This window comes from Maniola hyperantus, chromosome 15 (assembly GCF_902806685.2).
Source record: "Maniola hyperantus chromosome 15, iAphHyp1.2, whole genome shotgun sequence".
Lineage (NCBI taxonomy): Eukaryota > Metazoa > Arthropoda > Insecta > Lepidoptera > Nymphalidae > Maniola > Maniola hyperantus.
The window spans coordinates 2225183-2249745 of NC_048550.1; the positions used below are offsets into that span (position 1 = coordinate 2225183).

Genomic DNA, 24563 nt, shown 5'->3' on the forward strand with positions numbered 1-24563 from the left:
AAAATTATCACTCACATTTGTCTAAAAAAAGTATATTATATCCTAACCTATACTACTTATTGAGGTGGCCAAAGAATCAAGTAAGCGCCAATAGGTCAACAATTCGTATAGACTATAATAACAGAAATTACTCGTGATTTCGTCTTAGAATGGAGTTTATATTTTAAGACCAGTCAACTTGAAAAAACTTTCACCTTTTAATTTTACCAGTAGAACATTCAATCCATAATTTCTGTTTCATATTATTGCAATGTCCATGTGACGCCACGTTTGCTTAGTTCCTCTCAACTATTCCTGACACCTATTTTCAAACTACCCTCCTTATTACAAAAAAAAACCACATTTTTTTAAAACCTTTCACTACCAAGATGAACAGAGATTTTCTACATGAAGGAAGGTGACTATGTGATTAATTTTGTTGTACACATTCTCTAAAATAAAATGACTGGTCTAAATGTAATGCTATCCTTTTCATAATACTCCTTCCGAAAAAGGATAGCTGTAGATTTAGAACTATCACTTTAGTTTAGAGATGGCGTCCGACAGAATATGCCACATTATTACCCGACTGCCCAAAAAAGGAGTGTAATCTTTTCAGGGCTCATATTGTGTATGCATGTGAGTTTCTTAGTTCGACCATAGCTTCTAAATTCTTAAACAGATTTGGATATCCTATGGGGTGTCGTTAGAATCCTGACATCATCCCGAAAGACACTGGGTATAAATTTTTAAAGAAATTTCAGTACGGCAGAGCAGTCGTGTTTTTAAATACTACTTGTATGATGAAAAATCGGATCAAAAATATATATACTTATATCGGATCGAATGTTATATCTCTGTTCATTTTATTATACAGTGACTGGTCTAAAAATAATACGTGCAAAATTGATAGGTGTATAATTGACAGTGGACTAAGAGCTAGCCCGTGCCAGACCTTCGTTATTTTATAAAAATTGAAAGTTTCCCTGTGTATTGTCCTCAACACAGAGAGGAACGATCAGCGACTATGAAGTTTGGATGGCGTTGCCACGACACTAAGTGTCTGCCATTGCATGACGTGATTTCTAATGCTATTCTGAAGGAAATATAATAAAATTAGACTTTATACTTTAATTTAATTTAATTTATTTTGTAGAGACAAACAGTTACAATGAGAAATATAGATAGTATATATATATAAAAACACTTAAACCAAAGCAGTCTCCAATGAGAGATTAATACTTATAATAATAATTATGTCCACAACACACGGGCATAGTGCATATGAAAAATTAGGCACAGAGTATAAAATCACTAACTAGGTAGGTAACAAACTAAAATCGACTAAAGTATAAACTATAACTAGGACTAACTTGACGTAAGATTTTTTACACCTTGTTATCCCCCAAAGCCACCATGATACAAACTTCATAGTCGCTGATAGTAATCGCCAGAAAAACGCAGAGAAACTTCAACTTTTATAAAATAACGAAGATCTGGCACGCGCTGGCTCTTTCTCTATAGGTCCTTTTCTTTGATTGATATCTATGAACGCTTATATTTTTTGTGGTCGTAAAAAATTGTAATCATTGAATTTACCGCTTACCGCGGCAGATGGACCTAACGCATAGAGCCGACGACGTGTCGACGGTAACTCGTTTGTGTTTGCTTTTGTTTGTGTGTGTGTGCAGTTTGATTTTCCATTTTTCTTCTTCTTGTGTGTGTGTTGGTGGATTGTGCTAACTTGTGTTATTGATTAAACGTTTTTTAAGGAATATATTGAAGGATATTTTGACCATTCGATGTGGCTAATTCCGTTCTACAGAATCTCTAAACTAAATTGACAGGTCTAAATTTTTCCGCAGAGAGCATTATGAAAGAGATAACAATATATTTAGACCCTTTATGGATATTTAGTTTGGAGGTTGTGTACAGAAAAATTTGTCCTATCTCGAAATGGTCATACCTACATAATCTTTCAAAGAAAAACTAAACCAGAAATGTAATGTATTCAACGTTTCCTAATTTTAATAAACATGTTTTTGAATCTAAATAATGAGGGTAGTTGTAATAAATTAAAAAGTTTGATATTACAATGTAAATAGATTTTCCACCAACTCATGCTGCGTTGAATAGATTTTCTCAGAATAGTTGCCACGTACGCTTATAGGATAGAGGGTGCATTTTTTTTGTAGTATACTTCAATCGTTAAAAAGCAAGCAAATAATTTATTATTATTTTTATTTCAGTGTATGTTCTTTATTTCTTATAGTAATATATTCTGTAAGGCATGGTTTTTGCATACTAGTGGTGCCATCTGTTAATAGAGTCAAGGTATTTTACGCCATCCTTTTTAGTAGAAAATTTTAAATTGGTACGATTTTAGCATTTAAACTACCGTGAGTGATTTCCATTCTAAATTATATCTGTCCCGTCTAACTACACACGTGTGGCTAACGTCGACTACACACGTGAGTACAGCCGGGACAGATATTATTTAGAATGGTACGATTTTATCTATAAAAAACCGCCTGTTTTTTCAAAAATTCGAATCATTAGTTTATTGTTTCAACAATAGTTCATTTTAGCGTTTAAACTATCGTGAGTGATTTCCAAATTATACATAATATCTTACACCCGGCTGTACTCACGTGTTTAGTCAACGTTAGCCTGACTAGTTCCTAACCCATCCGGCGTCCTTTTTCAAGGAGTCAGTTCACGCACACGTCGCGGTTGAGACTGCTGAATAGTTCATTGTTTTTTAATTAATCAAAAGTTTTGTTAAATTTGATATTATCGAGATGTATTTTCAAAGATGCTAAGATTTGATTGAAATCAATAATCATTATTAAGTAATTATATTAACAGATGGTTATCAGTGTAAATTCTGCCTAGGCTATTTCTTGCTAGCATTTTTCTAAAAAAAAGTTCCAATCCACAATCAAGTTGAAATTGCGATATTATGAACAAACTAATAAACCGGGCGATTACGGTAAAATCATCACACATAACACATCGCAACTCAAAATAGTGTCCAGGATAATAATTTTACAGTAATTCTTTTGCGGTGCGAAATTCATCTTATCGTAATCGCCCAGCTGGTAATCAATTTGTTCATAATATTGAGATATTTTGACTTGATAGTGGGTTGTGAAACGTTTTTCAGAAAATACGTCCAAATTATATTTTCAATGTTTTAAAAGGTATTACCCCATATTATTATACAAATTCAATTTTAATTTTGAACCTATCCCAAAACAAAAACAAATAATACGGTATTTTACACCAAGCGAGAAAAAATCTATAATTAAACAAGATGGTATTAGCAACAATCAATCGAAAAATGTTAATTTCAGTTTCAAATTGTATAATGAATTTTATAATTAATTTTAAAGATTTAACTTTTTTATCTGTTCCACAAATACCGTAGCCGCCATGTTAATTCCAACTGTGACGTCACATGGATTGAAATTGTAATGTATTTCACTGAGAAAACACCGTTGCATACCAATCCGTTTGACGTCATTGCAGCTCATGAAACTAAAAAGATGGCAGGCAGCGTTTTCGCGGCGAAATTTGAAATGCAAAATTCAAATGAATTTTTATTGCACTCACATCGAATAACATTTTTTTGGTAGTTTATTATCATTTTAGGATCTAATTAAGACACTTCAAAAAAGGGTAAAATACCCTATTGTGTGCTGTGGTATCCAAGTATATAAATGCCTACTGGCGTTGATTCTGATGTCTTTCTCTAAACTGAATTTAGAGTATCTGCATCTTTTTCTTTTTATTAGTAATTGGGTTAAAAGCATGGAAAACGAATTTTAAATAAAATACTCTAAATAGTGTTACTCTACAAACATTATGTTTAAAAGTGGCGCCTAAAGTCACGATGTTTGGCAGTTTTAAAAGTTGTCTCTCCTTTTCTTATTACATTGGTAAGAAAAAGATGTGAATACTTTATTTAGTTGCCATCAGAATCAGTACCAATGTCAACCTATGGAGTCTTTGAGTGATTAAAGGTGTCTAGAGTTGCTTTAGGTGATCAAAAGTTTCTTGTTATAGGCAGAATTTCCACGGCTAGAAATGGTACTAAACATGTAAATTTCTATTTTATTTGCAAGCTGTTGTTCCAAAATGGAGCGAGGGCGTTGTACGACGCACTATACTATGGCTGGTATCGACTACCATCGTATGTCTATGGTCAGGTTGTGATCAGAGACAAGAGACTTGGGGTAATAGGCACAGACAATATTGATATTTTGTATACTTTTTTAACTTAGCTGAATTTTCCCGTATTTCTATACTCGTTGTAACTCGTAAGGCATGATTTTTTTGCCTATAATTTTGATTGTGACTTTCTGATGGGGTTATTTTATTCCGATTATGCTTTAAATGGTATACTGTTTTTTTGGTTAATTATTAATTGTATTTGTATGATCAAACTCTTCAAAGTAAACTCTTGTTTTAGAGTTTGAAAAAGTAACCTCTTTCATAATGCAAGAGATCTTCAGTCTTCTAGTCAGGAGGGAAAAAAGAGATATTTTCGCTTATACTTCAAGTCGGACTATGTTTGTTGTGTCTCAAATATTAGCTATGTAAAAAAACTTTTTATACCAATATTTCTAGTTTTTTTTCTAATAAGAACTGTGCTAGGAAATCCCTTCTTCAGCAATGTGTTTAGTTTTTTACTCTACCGTCTTTTTATTTGATTTTATTGTACCAGCCATCCTATAATTTCGTCACTCTAGTGCCTATGCTTTATCACTTTATATCCTGACTATATTTTTTAACAAAAAATTTACCAATTTTTTTTTAGTTAAAAAAATTAAAATACTTATTAAATTTTTATTTTATTTTTTTAACTCGAAATATATTATTTTTAAATCGTATCTATCGATGAAAATATTGATTGTTCGTTACCAGGATATAAAGCGATAAGGCTTGCAGTAGTTTGTTAGTAGTATAGTGTACAGTTGGCATGGCGTTGGCATGCTCCCCGCAACCGCTGGCCGCTTGGACTCGAACACGTTCAGAACTAGTTGGCTACCGTCGATTCTATACTCCGTCCACGGAAAGAAGTTACTATAGGGCTCTCTCTGTTACGTTATCCCATACAACACAAAACACTCAAACAGACAAAATACTCAGTGCGCGTTGACAATTTTGAGTCGCCATGTTTTCGAATTGAATTTTGTCGAATGTTTTTTGATAACATAGGTTCTCTAATAAAGTTATGGTCTTAATCTTATTTCGTGGATCCACAGCATATTTCATTGTGTAAAACGGGTACATACCACGATTAATTAGGCGATTTTTAACTGCCGATATTTCGACTCAGTCCCGTCGTGACCACGACTCGTGCAACTGAGTTGAAATATCGGTAGTTAATAATCCTCTAATAGAGTAAAACAGAAAACGTAGTTTCGTTTGTGATTCGGTGACTCAAAATGGTTAACGCTCACTGAGTTTTTGTCTTGGTCATTTCATGGGATTACGTAACAGAGAGAGCCCCATACTAACTTCTGTCCGTGGATAGAGTATAGCTACTGGTTTAACAATGTTGGGAATATTAGACACACGCTTTTGTACATATTGTATCGCGGGTAGGCTTAGATAAATTTTTATTACTTCATATCTCGTCACGCCCTAACAACAATGTCGGATCTACAAATCCACAACTTTACAGGACAGTTCAAAATCAATAAGTACCATACAAATGTTATCTTAACGGTCTTTGAATATCGTGTTTATTGTGAAATCTGAATTGGTATACTAATTTTTAATTGTAACCCGGATACCATTTGTATGGTACTTTTTAACTTTTTAAACTACTCTTTTGTAAAATTGCGAATTTTTAGATCCTACATTGTTGATTAGGCGAGGCGATCTAACGTTCGAAAACCCGGCAACACTTCGTTATGACCGGTAGACATTTTTAAGAGTAAACGATATTGCACACGCGTGAACATTGTTCAACCGACGTCCCGGCCGGCCGGCGGCGGGCGACACAGAGAAGTTCTGAACGCGAGTCGAGGGGCGGCGGCGCCGGACGCTTCCCCCCGCAGCTCCCGTCTCCTTCTGTCCGTAGGCCGTACGATAACGATAGCGAGCGCTCGGACGAGCTCGCGCGATTAAACCCCTGACGTGAGCGCCGCGCACAGGTCCAACCCCGGCACGCCGACGCAGCCGCGCCGCCCCGACTTCATCGGCGTGCGCGCGTCGCCGCAGCGCCGCTTCCTGTCCGAGGGCGAGCTGCTGCGCGACGCGGCCGCGCCGCACGACGTGCGCGAGCTGGCCGCTTCGCCGCAGCGTGGCACGTACTTGTGGGCGGAGCGGCCCGCGCCCGCCGCGCCGCCCGCGCCCTCCCCGCACGCGCGGCGCCGTGCCCCGCCGCCCGCGCCGCGCCCCGCCCGCCCGCTGTCCTTCGTGCGCGCGCTCGAGGTGCAGGACCAGCTGGAGCGCGCGCCGCCGCCCGCGCCGCCCGACCGTGCCTCGGTCTACGACTGCAACTACGAGATCTCCGTGTGAGCCCGGCCGGGGCCCGACGCCCGCCCGACCCGCATTTTGACTCCCTATTTTCGTGATAGGCCAGTTTAAAACCGACCGAGGCTCGCCGCGGCCGGTGATTCCAAAGATTGTTCTCTTCCTTCGCGAGTCACGCACAACGGAGCGACGCCGCGCCGAGTGACTGTCACTGTGAGTGTTTACACGATTTATTTAAGATACGTAACGTGTGATTAGTGTTTTATATTTATGTATATTTGGTGAGCGATTTGTAACATTAAATAACTCATTCGTAGCCCGGGTTCGCTGTGTACATAGTCCCCTCAGTGTTGTGATGCAGTGATCGCGAATATGAAGTTATCGTGACACGAATCGAAGACTGGAAATCGTAGTTTTTTTTAAAGCATCAGTATACAGGAATTGACTGAGTCGCAAGTTTGCTTCGTCTGCTTTAGGTGATTCGATTGTGCAGCGAAATTATAAAAATAATAAAAAATTCTATTGTTTGCTCGCTTCTTCCTTATGACGTAAATATAATAAGCAGCGAGCAAAAACTTAACTTTGATGGAAAAATTTGTGCCAAATATTCTGTAGAAGATTATGTAAGGCAGATTTTAATCTTTTTTTAACCTGACTTAATAAAACATAAAAACATAAAATTGCACGATCGCATTTAAATAACAGAGTATATACAGTACATAAAATAGTATTGTAATTTATAGAGCTGCATATTTTGTTATGATATTTTTGTATGAATACAAACTTCTTACAATATTTTATTGCTTTTTAAACAATAAGTTGGAAGCATACAAAATTGATTGACATATCAACATGCAGCTCCAACCGCTGGGTCTAGGCTAGAAACTTGAGATTTTGCATGTAGGTTTTTTGACCCCCCACTGAAAAGATTTTCACAAAGACCTGAGCGAAGACGGGGCGGGTCTGTTACTAATATATACATATGTACAAGAACGTTTTTCCAATATGTATATAAACAAAATTACTGCCACAAAATTTTCAAAAAACGGTTTCCACTGATCCTTAAAATGATTTATGAAGTACCATATTAATTTCATGAAATATAATAATACTTGAAGATCTTTTACTCTATTCCCATTTCTTTTAGAATCTCTAAATTTTTTTCGCGTGTTTTTTTTTACTTGCACTTCATACAACTAGAATTTGACAAAGTTAATCAGATTACTGACTAAATATAATCAATAAAGTAATGATGTAGCTAGGAAATGTGTAAAAAAATGTAGTTTTTGTAAGGAACATGTATTTTTATTAGCCCAGAGTGAATAATATAGGTTGTTATTGAAGGGTCATTGTATAATAGAGAAGCAAAATATTAAAAACATGATAAAAACAAAAAAAAATGTGAAATCAAAACCTAACAAAATTTGAGTGCAGTGCTCTCTACCATTCTATTTTGATAAGAAAAAGACAAAAGATTTAATTTAACCTTTGTAAGGTTAGTTATTTATCTATTGCAAAACTGCAAAACATTGCAACTAAATATTGACAGAACAAAATTAAAATAATAAAATTATGGACTCTTGAATACAGGGTGCAACCAGAGCTCTGGCAAAAACGAAGACAGGTGATAGTACTGATGATCAGTGATATGATACCACAAAAAAAAACCGCAAAAAACGCGAAAAAAAAATCATACATATTGTAAAATTTCACGATATATTGCAAACAATACATCTGACTGACGCTAGAGGAAAACGAACGTTCCGTAAATAGGTCACTCGGAGTCAATGTCGCGTCGTAGGCGGGGCATTGACCCGAGTTTTGCACGCTATACATTGCGGGTTTGAAAAATACTAAGTCACTAAAACTACAAAATGAGGCAAATGGACCTATTGGTATTGGGTAGTATAACAATAACACTAAGTTTTTGCTAGCGTTCTGGTTACACCTTGTATAAAAAAGGGGTACTAAACTTTGATTTAGTTTTTGATATGTCTGAATCGACGACACATTTTTATTGGTTTGAGTGTGATATGACCCAAGATCTCATCACTTTCCGAATTTTACAGTCCATAAAGATACGTACTTAGAGATTTTGTCATGGGATTAAAATTATCAGAGATTCCCGATTATTATTTTAAAAAAAAGTTTCCGATAAAAGAACGGATTGCGCAATTTCGATTAATTATAAAGTTTAAATAAATTAATGATTAAGACTGGCAACGAAAGATTGTTTTTTGTACTGTATTGCCGCTTACAACTCGTTTATGACTCACTTAGGGTGAGATTTATAGAGCGCACTCTGACTTTGCTTTAGACTTAAGACAGAGTTAAGACGAGACAGATGTATATTTCTCACATAAATCAATTAAGTATGAGCAAAGTCAAAGTGCGCTCTGTAGATCTCAGCCTTAGTATTAAAAACTATTAAATTGTAACATTGTGGTAAATTGTGTGAGTTACATTGAACTAAAAATTCGCATTTTTTCTGAACGTTATTTAATTATATCAATAATTATTATAATTTATGTACATAGGATATTTATTGTGTTTGTCTTACCAATAAAATGTACCAAGTCATTAGACGGATAAATATTTTTATTGAATTATTATACCATAACATAGTGCTATGTTGCCTCCGAACATAGAAGTGACATAATCCAAAATCAACAGTTTACAAAACGAGGAGTGTAGTGACACCACAGGACAAATTTTTGTAAAATATATTTATTTGGTAGCTTATCATTTTTTTGTACCATATTTTTGGCAACTTTCTAGAGAAATTTCTCTGTTTCGACGTGTATTTATTTAAGGTGGTGGATTTATATGGAAGGATACTGTATTAAGTGCAGAAGTTTCAGTTAACCTGTGCATTTTTTTATTGACTGGATTCAGGTGAAGAAAAACATCAAGGGACCATTGTGGAACTTGTAATTATCACATTGCGACATAATGATAATCGCAAAGCTCTTGAGTTGTATTCATTACAATATTTTGGGTTAGGTCACTTTCGTTCTGGAGATGTGACACCATGTGGTTGACATTTTGTTATTTTTTTTTAAGTACTATAGGTGTAACAGTCCGTTGTAAATATATTATATTTATATCGTTAAATGTTAGGGTTTTGTACAATATAGATATATTAATGTTTTCTAGATTTAGTATGGAACACAAAATATAACTCTTCGTATATATATTATATGATATGAAAAATATTCATCTTTAAATGTACAGCTAAACGGTAATATTTCTGTATACCTAGGAAGGATAAGTTTGTATATAGTTCGTATATAAACACTAAATACATAAGATTTACTATGTATAGTTACTGTTGTTAGATGTTACTATTATGTATCTTTAATTCTGTTTGTATTTATTTACGGTGCCAGTAACTAGTATCGTTTTTTTTTTTCTTCTTATTGACATATCAGTAGTTCTTTTCCTTTTTGACAAAACTATGGATGAGTGGGTACACATTATTTCCTATGTTGTTTTCCGTAATAAATCCTGACCAGAAAAATAAAACACTTCGCCATATTGCGGAAAACCCGTGGAACTAATTTATACAAGACCATATACTTGTGACCATAGACAATATACTAGTGGCACCCCCGAAGCAAGTTTTTTATATTTCTGGTCAGGCTTTACATTGTATTCCGAAGTTGGAATAAAATTTAAAAAAAAGTGTTCGATTAAATTTAAGAATAGAGTAAATTTAAAATTTGCGGGTAGCTTGTTGCTCGCGGCAGTATTATTTTGGTCTAATTTTTGTATATACTTTGGACATGTCACAACTACGTGAAGTGACGTGAAGTTTGTTGTGTACCCTGGTAAATTGTGTACCTGCCTGCATGTTACTTCAATGTTAGAACTTCGTAGGGAAAGAGTTTTTTTCTGTCTTTTTTAAATACGAATCAATTATACTCAAAATGTACATTTTTGCAATTAATATTGACTTGATGTCAACTAAAAATTATGAATTTCCAATACCCGGCAGGAAATATCATCGAACATAAGAACACTTCAAAATGAGGTAACGTTGTCATAGAGCGTTGTCGTTGAGACCGACGCGACGAAACGTTACATATAGTACGCGACAGGTCGAGATGGCAATCGGTGAGAGAACGTCCCCTCGCCTGATGGCAATCGGGGAGAGAACGTCCCCTCGCCTTCTCAACCCGTCGCGGACTATAGATATGAGAGACAGAGACAACGCTTTACGAAGCAGTTAATCTCTGTAAAGTTTGATGTGGAAAATTTCCTGCTTCTTTTTAAAATTTGATATAATTGTTTCGTATAATATATCTAAAAAAAAATCTTTTATTTCCACATTCCGTTTCTCAAGACTTCTAGTATCGACATAAAAACGCCACTGCATACTTAATTTTATACGCATTTGTTTTTGGAGTAATTCACCAAAACAATTGTATTAATTTATATAAAAATAACTTACATAAGGGTATGTACTGACCAGGAGTATTTACATGTAATATAACAAAGGGCATTGCAACTAATTGGCATACCTACAAGTCCGCCATTTTGAAAAGTATATCGATACTTATACTTTTCAGATATTTGAGTTAAAATTACTAATGCTTTATTTTTTACGGTTTTAATCTCAAATATCTCAGAAAGTATATCACTTAGGACATTTTCTCACTGAATGCTTTTTGATGGTAATCACTTATAGTCTATCGATTAACAAAAATGTATTATGACTGGCCGCCGTTTTTCAAAACAGCGGACTTGTAGTAGGCCCGGTTCCATACAAAAATGGTAAAACCCTTTTGGAATTCGATTTTGAGAATTACATTACAAAGATGCAGCACCTAATTATCGAAGGAACATTCGGTTTTGTAACACTCTCACTACCGCAATGTTTGGCGTTGACTCACTATTTATCTACACCAATCCATACTAACATTATAAAGAGGAAAGATTTGTATGTTTGTAACGAATAAACTCAAAAAATACTGGACTGATTTCAAAAATGCACCATTAGAAAGCTACTTTATTGCCCAGTGACATAGGCTACATTTTTTTAAAAGTAGAGTTCCATACAAAAATTATAACAAGCTAGGTACCCATGCAAAGCTGGGGCGGGTCGCTAGTTCAACATAAAAGTTACAATATTACCCTGGTCAGTATGTACCTTAGGGTAAGATCTATAGAGCGCACTCTGACATTGCTTAGACTTAAGACAGAGTTAAAACGAAACAACGGTATATCTGTCATATAAATCTGTCTCGTTTTAACTCAATCTTAAGTCTGAGCAAAGTCAAAAGTGCGCTCTATAGATCTCAGCCTTAGAGTAAATCATCAGACATGTTGCCATTACTTAAAATTATTTTTTCTAGACCAGAAGTTAACTTCATCATTGACTTTTGAGAATATACATAATCTTAGTTTAATGTGCTTTTTACTTCAACATTTCGTTTTCCGCGTTGTAGGAAAGCCTGACGCCCAGCGCCCTATTCCATTAAACGCTACTATAACGTTATAAAAAAACGATTCTTTGATCGCATTAATCTGGTTCGAAGGACCAATATCATGAATTGCGTGTCAACTATTTAAAATGACACTTTTCCGTTAGAACTGGGTGCAATATATTAATTGATTCATGTATATTACAAACTATTTGGTCTAAACTTAACTTTTGAAAAAAAGTTGATTATTTTAAGTATGGCTTCATGTTGGTTTTCGTACAGTCAGCATCAGAACAATGTAAGGTGCTAAGATACCCACTTAAATGCCTACCATACGTTATCATTAATGTATATTCCATTAATTATTATTAATTATTAATGTGTATTCAACACCAAAAAAAGTAAAATAAAATAAAAGTTAAATCACGAAATCTTAAAATCATTTAAATTATTACCTAAAAAAGTGTTTGTTGGAACACAGTTTTTGTATTTACAGACTAGGTACATAATAGCTAGTACGTTCCAGATGTAGAAGGATCATGCAAAGACGTCTAAATAAATTATGACTCTAGTTACGACGCAACAAAGTGCAATTCAGCTTACACAGTGCTGCATCCTAACATTTAATAAACACCTCTTTTCCTATCACGTAATTCTTATTCCTGTTTATCTGGCTTGGTTTTGTGTATATGCTTTTGCATTTTTGCTGCTGACTGTACATGTTCTCTTCTTCATTGTAAAATAAGTTTTTACTTAAGAGTTACGAATGGTAGTTTAGTGTTTTGACATTATAGCTCAAAGTGTGTCTGGAGGAACATCAGCTGCGATAAAGACTAACATGTATGATAGAACCTCCTCAGAATCGTTATGACCTACGTGTATGTGACAGTGTTTTATTTTTGTATTTTGATAAAATTTGTGTAAATAATTTTCTTATTTTATTGATATTAAACTCAATTAATCAAGCAGCGTTTGATTTTTTATGCATTTTTTTTATTTTGTACACCCATATACCAGTCCATTCTTCCTATGTGTATAGGCTTACTATGACGGACGTCATGTTAAGAATAGGACCTTGTCCAGAAGGGGCGAATTTGCCGCGAACATTTTGCTTCCAATTAAGATCTAGGTCCAGAAACAACCCATGAGCATTCATGCAGATTCTTTTTCTTTGATATCTATGCGTACCTTGGTTCACGCATTATAACTCACACGAGGCGGGAAGTGACTTATTTTGTACTAGCAGCCGCACTAATCGTTACTTAGGATTGAGTTAAAACGAGAAATTTATGTGAGAGACATAGCTCTGTCTCGTTTTAACTAAACTTAAGTAACGATTAAGCTACTCTGAGTGCGGCAGTTAAAGTATTATAAACGGGCTCTCAAAAAGGATCTCTTTTTTCAAACTTGCATGGGCTTACCGCTAAATAAAAGTCAAATAACGACAAAATTAGTCTATGGTACAACGTAGCTTGTGCACTGTCCTCCAATAATATTTGGACTACAAGGGAAGACTATGTTTAAATTTATTTTTCTTGCTGGCAGCATTAAATTCCTAACGTCAATGTCATTCCACTTCCAGTAGTCTATGACATTTCTTTTGTCTGTGGTCTTTTCTTGTCAACGGGTTTAGAGTGTGAGTTTCGAAAATTTCTTGAAAATTATATCTAAATAAATCGGTGAAAACGAGTGAATTTAAAAGTTGAAATGAGGACCAGAGATGGATTTGTTATCATTACTATGATATGCAATAAATATTTTTTTCTGTACACCTGAATCTTTACTCACAAGTATAACCAAAGTTCGATGTATTCATTGGAAAAACAATAAGTTTTGACACGAAACCAAGTGTTTGGATTCATAAAATAAGACTAGGACATGTTATACTTAAATATCTTGGCAATAAATAAAGTGCATACTCAGTGCAATAATACGGAAGTTTAGAAGTTAAAGTGATATTTGAAGGTTAGTTTTGTATTTTCAGATACACCCAACATGGGTAAGATTATGAAGCCTGGGAAGGTGGTGCTGGTCCTAAGCGGCCGGTACGCAGGGCGCAAAGCCATCGTAGTGAAGAACTACGACGAAGGGACGTCAGACAAGCCCTATGGTCACGCATTCGTCGCTGGTATCGATAGGTATCCACGCAAAGTCCACAAGAGGATGGGCAAAAATAAAATCCACAAGAGATCCAAGATAAAGCCTTTTGTCAAGGTGAGTACAGTTTGGAGGTTATGTTTTGATTCCTGAGCAAGTTGTTTTATTTGTGATAAAGTTAGGATTTAGATCAACATGTTTACTAATCTACATACATTACCTACCTACAAGGAGAACCAAACAATAAGCATGCAAGTCCTGGGAATGCAGTATCACTAACCCTATTATAAATGCGAAAGTGTGTTTGTTTGTTGGTTTGTCCTTCAATCACGCCGCAATGGAGCAACGGATTGACGTGATATTTTGCATGGGTATAGTTTAGGACCTGGAGAGTGATATAGGCTACTTATTCCGGAAAATCAAAGAGTTCCACTGAATTTTTAAAAATCTAAATCTACGCGGGCATCAGCTAGTTTTGAATAACAAATGTCATTAAAATTATAATTTTTTAAATGTGGTTAAAATCTTAAAAAATGTCGTTAAAAATAAAAAAAATTAAAATGTTTGATGTATCATAGGTATGATTTTGGAATTATCAATAACGGAAATGAATAAAGCCCTGAACAAATTTGGATAAAGCTTCAAGTGTCCCCAAAGACTCATAAACCCAATGTGCTCAATGAAAAGTTAATTTACACAATGAAATCAGTAGTTTTGTACATTGATTAAATATTATAAAAATTAAACATATCTACCTAATTTAGTACTTTTTTTAAAATTCAACCCCTAAGAGGGTCAAATAGGGGTTTCAAATTTGTGCAGTCCATGTGGACAAAGTCGCGAGCATAAGCTAGTAATAGTTATAACTTAATACTTATGTTACTCTATATAATAATCTTATCAATGTGAAAGTGTGTCTGTCTGTCTGCTAGCTTGTCACAGTCATCGGCTTAATCAATTATGATGAAATTTGCTAAAGAGATAGCTTGAATCCTGAGGAAAGGGCATAGGCGTCTTTTTGTCCTGAAATTGAAAGATTTCTTACAGGTTTATTTTAAAACCATGCTGACGAAATCACAGGCATCATCTATTTGGTACAGAGAGAGCTTATTAGCTTGCATCTCAGAGAAATATATGATAAAATCTACATATCCTAGAAAATAAACGAGTTCCTGTGGTTGTAAAGTCGCAAGGTTCATCTCAGTCTCAATATTTTTGAAAGGAATCATGCAGCAAAAATATGAAGAACTCTGACTTTTGCACAGTAGGTGATTTATGAACCTGATTAGTGATAACAAAGAGAGGCATGATGGTGAAAGGTATCTGTGTCGCCATCTATTGGTCAATAATTGTTCATTCAGTGCACTGGTAGGATAGAAGCAAGCCATATATTATATACCCATGTACAGAGATATCCTCCACTGATATCAAGCGCTATTATTTGACCCAATCTGTGTCATATGATTATGTAGCTATTAATGTAATCTAAACTTCTCTTCTTTCCCTTCCAGGTAGTAAACTACAACCACCTCATGCCCACACGCTACTCAGTTGACTTTAGCTTTGAGAAATTCAGTGCAAAAGACCTTAAGGACCCCTCCAAACGCAAGAAGTTGCGCTTCAACACAAGAGTGCGCTTCGAGGAGAGATACAAGAGCGGAAAGAACAAGTGGTTCTTCCAGAAGCTTAGGTTCTAAGATAAATAAACTGTAAAATTACTTATTTTTGTTTTATTTTAGGTTATTTCCATAAAACTATCTTGCTAATGACATAACACATCTGAGTACAGTACGCAGCCAAAAGTGATGAACATCGATCTTTAGAAGGAGATAGCATATTTGTAGAGCACTGTCTCAGTTGTTGAGACCGACAAAACGTCATGTGGGTATGAGTGACAGAGACATTGCTCTACAAACCTGAAATGTCATTCTAAAGGCTGATGTTCATCACTTTCGGCCGTGTACTGTAGGTTCCTGCCATAGTGGAGTGGAGGTGTGTGACAGCAACTAGCTGATGCCAGCGACTTCGCGTGGATTTAGGCTGCTTCAGATTGGACTACTTTTGTATGCACTGTAACCTTAAATAAAACAAAATTTGCTATATAATTGCTTTATTTTTTAAATAATTTAATCAAGCAGTCTATGTACCTAAACCTAGCTATCGAATATATAATGGTCATTTTATTCGATAGGAAAATTAATTTGTATTTAATATTATGAGAATTTGTAGTTAGTCACTTGGTAATGTGCGATTGAGATACAAATCAATTGTGTTTTAATATACAAATAAAATATTTAATAGAATAATTATAATTTAATATTTATACTGTTTATGAGCAAACATATGTGAATTAAAGATAAACGAAATCATTGCAGATTAATGCAGTACAAGTAGACTGCAACAAAATTGCGAATAACTTTCATTATATTATACATACGATAATTTCATTTTATATCTAGCAAGTGTATAATCTGTGCTTATAATTTTTTTACATAGCAACCCTGAGACTACAGAATAATTTGAAGCGCGCCTAATATAATCTGTATCATCACGCTGAAGCAAGTTTCGCGATCCTTTCGTCTAACTTTTTAATTTCTTTCTGTAGGCTGTCTATGTTGTGCGCGAAGACTTCTTGAACGCCTTGAAGTAATTCCTTGTTGTTTTGAACACCACTTGATATGGTGCTCTGTAGGGTTTCTAGTTCTGTTAGGGACTTGCCAAAGTTGCTAGCTGTAAAAAAAAGAAAAACAATCAGAAATCACATATTGAAGTGTCTAAAATTGAAATGTCTAGATATTGTAGTGACTAAAATCTGCAAGGTCATAACTATATACAAATCCTACCAAAATTTTACTATCGTACTTTTAGGCTGAGATCTATAGAGCGCACTTTGACTCTGACAGACTTAAATTTGAGTTAAAGCTAGACAGATTTATGTGAGAGATTAGCTCTGTCCCATTTTAACTCTGTCTAAGCTAAGTCACTCTATAAACCCCAGCCTTACACTACTACTAAGTAATAATTTTCCGATCTTTTAGGCCAGAGGGCCACAAACATACAATAAAAAAATCTCATCTTATGTAGGTTAATTTAAAAAGTCACATATTTACCTTGATTATGAAGGGCTTCGAGCGCCTCCATTCGCTCTAAAATTTCGGAATGTGATACACCATCTATTTGTATTAATAGTTTGTACAACTCCTTCACCTGTAAAGGCAAGAAAAAAAACTTTTAACTTATAAATCTATTTGAGGTTTCAGGCAAAAATGAAGAAGAACATGTCTCAGGATTTTTGGAAATTCCACTGATTTGCAAAAATTGCACTTGAGCAAAGCTGAAATGGGTCAGCTAGTCATACTACTACACTACATATTATTACAAATTAAAGTCCCCTTCCCCCACTGCGCTTAGTTTGTGTTAGTTCTGGCTTATCTATTCTAAGCTATAGATAGTTCAATCCATGATGACACGTCCCACTCTTTGTCCCAAACAGTTACAATGCAGATGTGCTATGTACTGTTAGAGTGCGAGTTCTATCGTTAGTCGTAACGCTCTGTACCCGTAGTACAAGATTTTACGTCTCACCAAACCAAACCAAATTCGAGAGTCGAAATACTTCCGCGTTACAGTAAACTGGATCTTAAAGGCCTTGTTTTAAAGCTCAAGTTTGTCTACACTTCTACAGCCAGCGCTCAAAGCGGAAACATTGCGAAATTAAAATCAGTGGCATTGAACATTTGACTTCAATTCAAGGCTGTTTAGGTCCATTTTACTGTAATGCGGAAGTATTTCGACTCTCGAATTTGGTTTCGTTTGGTGAGACGTAAAATCTTGTACTAAGGGTACTGATCAGCGATGTGGGCACACGCACAAGATAAATTAGGCAAATATCACTCTCCGCAACCGTGGTTTTCCCGCAAGAAAAATGCTCGACTTGGCCGGCCAAGATAGTGTGGCGCGTCTTCGTGGATTGAACTATCTATAATCCAATCTGACAGAATCTACTGTACAGATTTTCATCAAGAGAAAGAGGAATTATGGGATCTAGTCACAAGTGCTCAATAATAATCAAGTTACCTTTGCTTCAACTTCAGGGTCGGCAGGTTGGACAGCGGCCTTCAGAGCCTCAACATTAGTGAGGAGGGAGGTGACCCTCGCTTCGGCGGCCGCTAAATCTGCCGGTCGCAACAATGTCGCTTGGTTGGCGAGAGATGCCGCCGCGCCGCATAGGGTTGCCTTACAAAAATAAACATTTTATTTATTAAATTTAATCTAAATATATAAAAAGAAAATGTGACTGACTGACTGACTGATCTATCAACGCACAGCTAAACCTACTGGACGGATCGGGCTGAAATTTGGCATGCAGATAGCTATTATGACGTAGGCATCCGCTAAGAAAGCGAGTTTTAAAAATTCAACCCCTAAGGGGGTCAAATAGAGGTTTTAAATTAGAGATGAGATGAAAAAGTAGCCTATGTCCCTCTCCAGGTCTTTATCTATACCCATGCAAAAATCACGTCGATCCGTTGGGACGTGATTGAAGGACAAACCAAAAAACAAACACACTTTCACATTTATAATAGGGGTAATGATTAAAACGGTATCTATATAATGGCCGCTTTGAACTTACAATCCAGTTGACTGTTAGCCGCACCCGTTTTACCAACAAAACAATAGGCTACTTGACTCATATCTAATTTCGTCCAATAAATGATTATTTATTATAGTATTTTGCTTAAGACAACGAAATATATCAATAACAATTATTAAAAACGCAGATATATAAATCCAATTTAAAAAAATACAGTTTTTATTTTTATTTGAAACGCAGAAAACGCTGTCAGCCATAATGTGACGTCATTAAATATGTAAACAAAGAAATGTCATCCCTATGTCACGTGGGGACTAACGTAGTATCCATATAATATATAAAATTTAAAGTCCTGACTAACTTATATATCAACGCACAGCCTAAATGTCTAAACAGCTGGTCCTAGATACATGAAATTTGGTGGGTGTGTTCTTTGTAGGTAAAGAGAAGGTATCCACTAGGAAAGGATTTTTTGAAATTCCACCCCTGAGTGGGTTAAATGGGGGTTTGAAATTTATGAAGTCCACGCGGGCGAAGTCACGAGCATAAGCTAGTTTTTATATGTTTTTAAAAACTCATAGTAAACGTAAAAAAATATCGTTTTCTCTTTATAAATTGAATAAGTTATTAAGTACCTAAGACTTACAACAAAGTGATCTTTGCAAAAATAAATTTGGGTTGAAGTCGTTAGTGATATAGGATCCCTTTAAGCAAGTCTTCACGTGTTACGTATATTTATTTCACTGGGCACTCTAATCCACAACTTTCCTGTAGTCTTTATCGATGCGTTTTTACATTCTCGGATGATACAATAACGATAATTACTATATTTTCATGTAAACTAGTATAGAAGTCATGTTTGTTAAACTTTGGGAGTTGTTTACAAATGCATGACGTCAGAGCACAGATAATCTATCGGCCAAACATGGCCGACAGTGTTTTCACCTGTCTAAGAAAAATATATTTTTAAATTAAAGTTTTACGGTTTTTAGGGCGCAAAAAAATATAGTGTTAATTTTTTTGATCTAATTGGACAAATATTAACCATTTAAGACCTACTTAAAAAAAGTGTCAACTAGCCCATTATAATTGAATACCTCTCCAGTGGCAGCTTGGAGTCTTCGAAACGCCTCTTCATCTCTGACACCAGCCGCATGTTCCAGTTTATGTAACCTAAAAAGATTATAAATTATTATAAACCATAGTACGCTTTACTCACAACCTTGAATGGGAAGCTGGAAGAAATATCTGTTCAGAGATAAGCATTTCCAATGTAAGTTTATTACTACTATGTAACTACAATTTCGGTCCATGAAAAATAAAAATAAAGATGTTCAATCAAATCAAATCAGAAAGTGTCTGTTCTTCTGTTATTGTTACAAAGTCACAGGTACAGGTATTGAAGCAAGTCAAATGTCTTTTTACCCTTATATTTTCATTCAGTTTGTTTGTCTGTATGTCAGAGCCATTTTTAAAATTAACTATAAGTGGAAGTTTAAGAGTTATAGAAACCTGTTACATAAAGGCATATTAAAATATTGTAAAAAAATCGGCCAAGTGCGAGTCAGACTCGCGCACCGTAATACAGTCATATTTTTCCGACATTTTGCACGATAAATCAAAAACTATTATGCATAAAAATAAATGAAAATCTGTTTTAGAATATACAGGTAAAGCCCTTTCATATAATACCCCACTTGCTCTTAATTTAATTTTGTGATGTAACCACAAATTTACGGTTTATTCCTTTACTTATTCTATAAGACCTGCCTACCTACCAAGTTTTCTTGACAGACACGACGGACAGACGGACAGACAGACAACGAAGTGATCTGAACACGAGGAGTGAGACTTGAATAATATTATAATATCAAAATGAAATAATTTATTCAAAATGGGTAATAAATTACACTTTTTGATTGTCAGTTGTTGGATTTGTAAGATTAGTTTGAAAGTTAGTGGTGATAATCTTTACGCAAACTTAAAGCTACGAGGGTTCTAAACGCGCCCAGGTCTGAGAAGAGCCCACAACAAACTCAGCCGGGTGTTCATATATCAGAAACTCGCCTATGTTCAAGCTGTGCTATTCTCGCAGTCTGTGCCAAGTTAACTTCTGGTTTTAGCTTGAGGCGCGCGGTGACCAGCTCGCCTTGTTTCTTTTTACCATTCGCACTCAGGTACTCTCTGTAAATAATTATTATTGTAAGCGTCACACAGAAATGCAGGTATTATTGAAAATTAAAAAAAAAATTAACATGTCCTCCCAATACATGAGCGTGGGCGCAGGTCACAACGTGTAGAGGTTTTTGAGTGAATTTAATCTAAAAAACCGGCCAAGTGCGATTCCAGACTCGGGCACTGAGGGTTCCGTACTACAATCGTATTTTATCGACATTTTGCACGATAAATCAAAAACTATTATGCCTAAAAATAAATAAAAATCTGTTTTAGAATATACAAGTTAAGCCCTTTCATGTGATACCTCATTTAACCACAAATTCATGGATTTCAGATTTATCCCCCCATGTCTGCTATAAGATCTACCTTCCTGCCAAATTTCATGATTCTAGGTCAACGGGAAGTACCCTATAGGTTTCTTGACAGACAGACAGACAGATGGACAGACAGACAACAAAATGATCCTATAAAGGTTCCGTTTTTCCTTTTGAGGTACGGAACACTAAAAAACTCAATTTACGATCTAAGCACTGATGGTATTCAATAATTTAATATTACATTTACCAACACTATCAAGGTCCCTGAAATATAAATATCAGGGGGTTTGCTGGAAAATAATAATAATAATAATAATAACAATCATTCTGAGTCTCGAGGGACACTGCCCTATAAAACTGTCATAACACCCATTTTATACAAATTCTTTTGAGATAGCAACAGATTGTATGGCGTCGAAAGAGTCAGACTATCTTCAATAAATAAATCTTATATTAAAATCTTATAATAAATCATTTCTAACAATTCAAATCATTTTTAAAAATAACCTAACAATGGGGCCGATTCTCTAGTACACAATCTCTAAACTAAACTAAATTAACAGGTCTAAATCTAGTGCTTTCCTTTTCCGCAAGCAGCATTATGAAAGGGATAGCAATAGATTTAGACGTGATATTTTAGTTTAGTTTAGAGATTGTGTACAAAGGAATTAGCCACAATGGCCCCGATTCTCTAGTCTCTCTCTAAACTAAATTTAGAGTATCTGCATCCTTTTCTTTTTACTAATGCTAAAAAAGGAACGGAACATGACTTTCACATTTAAAGACTCTAAATTTTAGTGCACAATACAAATTTAAACAGTAGGTTCGCGAGTGCGTGCTAAAATCACGGGTTTTACCATCTAAAAATTTAATTTAAAACTGTCAAACTGTGTCTGTCCTTTTCATATTACATTAGTAAGAAGAGCATGCGAATACTCTAAAATTAGGTTGTGCTCAGAATTAGCCCCATTGGCACCAATTACGTTGTCTTTCTCTAAACCTAATTTAGAGTATCTGCATCCTTTTCTTTTTAACAATGCTAAAAAGGGACAGAACATGAACTTTACATTTAAAGACACAAAATTTTAGTGCACGCTACAAATTTAATCAGTAGGCTCGCGACTGTGCGATAAAATCATGCCATCTAAAAATAAAATTTAAAACTGTCAAACTGCATCTGTCCTTTTCATATTACATTAGTAAGAAGAGCATGTGAATAAGTACTCCTAAATTTAGTTATCATTGGTACTGATTCTGAGCACAACTAAATTTTAGAGTATTTACATGCTCTTCTTACTAATGTTATATGATAAGGATAGACACAGTTTGACAGTTTTAAGTTTAGTTTAGAGCTGTCGTAACTCATGACTTTAGTTGCCAGTCCCGTCCCTTTTTAGCAATATTAAAAAGAAAAGATGCAGATGCTCTAAATTTTGTTTAGAGAAAAACAACAGAATCAGCACCATTATTAATTACTAGACGATGCTCGCAACGATTTAGGTTATTTTAGGATCAGCCAAATCAGTTCAGTCATTATGGCGTGAAGGGGTGACAAACATCCAAACTTTAACATTTACTATAATATTAGTAAGATAAAATAAGAAATGCTGCATACTTTAATTTCTCAGCTTTTGGATCAATTAGCTCCCCTTCTTCAAGTTTTAATTCTTCCAGAAGTTTCTTGGTTGTGTTGATCTGTACCACCAGCTTAGAGTGTTCATCCTATGGAAATAAAATAGTAATTTTGAGGTTTTATTTATATTTCAAGCTTATTAAGTAGCCAGTCATTTTGAAATTCTTATTATATTTTGTTACTAGCTGATGCCCGCGACTTCGTCCGCGTGGATTAACGTTTTTCAAAATCCCGTGGGAACTCTTTGATTTTCCAGGATAAAAAGTAGCCTGTGTTAATCCAGCGTATAATCTATCTTCATTCCAATTTTCAGCCAAATCCGTCCAGTAGTTTTTGCGTGAAGGAGTAACAAACATACACACACACACACACACACACACACATACAAACTTTCGCCTTTATAATATTAGTCGGGATAGCGGCAATAAAAATACATATCCTGTGAAAATTTCAACTCTCATTTCAACAGCCCACTGACAGACAGATAGACGGACAGTCATAGTAATAGTAATTGGTTATGATATGATAAAACTAATGTACCTTTTCACTTTCAGTGGCCTTGTTCTGCTGCTCAGTAACCTGTTCCAGCAGTTCAGAGAACTCACACCGCAGCCTGTTGTATCGTTCTATAGTAGACTCTGGTTCACCCGCCGCCGCCAGCTCCCATTCACCAGCCCTGCTCAAGTATACATCATCAACCCATCACTGGCTCACTACTGAGCACAGGTCTCCTCTCAGAATGATTTGGCCAGAGTCCACCACGTGGTATGTGGTAAAATTCACTTTATATTAGAAACTAACCACTAGATGAAGCCCACAACTTTCTCTGTATGGATTTTGGTTTTTATAAATCCTGTGTGACCTCTTCACGAATGAAGTAGCCTATACCTGTGTCAAACTATCTCTGTACAAAATAGATATGCCCCTAACTACGTGAACTAAGATTTTGAAAATTCTGCGGGATCTCTTTGGGTTTCTGGGACAAAAGATAGCCTGTGTGCATCTCTGGAATGCAAGCTGTCTCCGTTCCAAATTTCGTTTAAATCGGTTAAACAGATGAGCCATGTAAAGCTCGCAGACAGACAGGAAGACACTTTCGTAGGTATTTATAATATTAGTATGTATTTGACCATTCTTACCTGTAACCTATGCGAGTTTTCCTGCTTAATCGATCCGAAAAATCAACGTTTCCTGTGAGAAATTTGCCTTTGAACTTGTTAAATGAATCCTTCACAGAAAGATGTAGTTGCTCGATGTATTCGTTTTCTTCTTCTTCGTAGGGCTCCGGTTGATCCGCCTCGGGTAAATCACCCGTTTCATAAACATCGGGTTGATCATACGCCTAAAAATATTACTTTTTTACACAAAATCGACCAAGTATAAAAAAATCAATAACATTCCCTCTGCCTTCGCAAAAAACACATACTATGCCTGGGAGATTCTCGTATTTTGGATCTGCCATGATAAATTAATAATATTAAGGAATTATTTAATTCGTTTCAATTAAAGTTCTTTAGGTTTTTAAATAATAATTTGTTCACTTTATTTGGAAAAAGATGACGTCATTTGCCGAGTGACGAGTGTATTACTTTACTCTATGCCGAAAAACAAAACGTCAAACGTCAAAAAAGGTTGTGTGTCAAGCGCTTAGAGTGCGCTTAGGCCTTAGATTCAGCTTAGATTATTATCTATATTATCTATGGTCAAGCGATCACCGACACGCGCAGATCACGACACGACTCATATCGTAGAGTAAAGTAATACACTTTAAATATTTTCCCGCAATCGCGCAGCTTGGCACATCCGTAATTTCTAGCGTGTTTCAAGCATGGTTTCAAGCTTCTTGGGAA

General features: G+C 35.4%; 3 protein-coding genes across 3 annotated transcripts in view; 2 read left to right on the plus strand and 1 right to left on the minus strand.

The window, feature by feature from the left end:
• Zdhhc8 (zinc finger DHHC-type containing 8) overlaps window positions 1–12877 on the plus strand; it is a 32149-nt gene extending 19272 nt beyond the window's left edge. The window contains exon 9 of the mRNA XM_069503210.1: window positions 6147–12877. Coding sequence (XP_069359311.1) covers window positions 6147–6513 — 367 coding nt within the window. The 3' untranslated portion in view covers window positions 6514–12877. The remainder of the gene's footprint in view (window positions 1–6146) is intronic.
• A 559-nt stretch (window positions 12878–13436) lies between these two features.
• Window positions 13437–15706, plus strand: RpL27 (ribosomal protein L27). Its single transcript, XM_034976607.2, has 3 exons — window positions 13437–13530; window positions 13879–14108; window positions 15503–15706. Exons 2-3 carry the CDS (start codon window positions 13890–13892, stop codon window positions 15686–15688), a joined length of 405 nt encoding a protein of 134 aa, XP_034832498.1. The 5' UTR covers window positions 13437–13530; window positions 13879–13889; the 3' UTR covers window positions 15689–15706.
• Window positions 15707–16088: 382 nt separating this feature from the next.
• DCTN2-p50 (dynactin subunit 2) lies at window positions 16089–24316 on the minus strand. Its single transcript, XM_034976603.2, has 9 exons — window positions 24140–24316; window positions 23853–24055; window positions 23254–23389; window positions 22696–22802; window positions 20653–20769; window positions 19683–19758; window positions 18069–18227; window positions 17102–17198; window positions 16089–16721 (listed from the first exon to the last, which is right to left on the minus strand). The coding sequence occupies exons 1-9, from the start codon at window positions 24173–24175 to the stop codon at window positions 16540–16542; spliced, it is 1113 nt and encodes a 370-aa protein (XP_034832494.1). The 5' UTR covers window positions 24176–24316; the 3' UTR covers window positions 16089–16539.
• Window positions 24317–24563: the final 247 nt, after the last annotated feature.

Coding starts and splice junctions, on each gene's coding strand:
- DCTN2-p50 (XM_034976603.2), bottom strand. CDS start 24,175: ATGGCAGATCCAAAATACGAGAATCTCCCAGGCATA. Junction 24,056..24,139: donor ACGAGAATCTCCCAGGCATA/GTATGTGTTTTT, acceptor TAATATTTTTAG/GCGTATGATCAACCCGATGT. Junction 23,390..23,852: donor AAAACTCGCATAGGTTACAG/GTAAGAATGGTC, acceptor ATACTTGAGCAG/GGCTGGTGAATGGGAGCTGG.
- RpL27 (XM_034976607.2), top strand. CDS start 13,890: ATGGGTAAGATTATGAAGCCTGGGAAGGTGGTGCTGGTCCTAAGCGGC. Junction 14,109..15,502: donor AGATAAAGCCTTTTGTCAAG/GTGAGTACAGTT, acceptor TTTCCCTTCCAG/GTAGTAAACTACAACCACCT.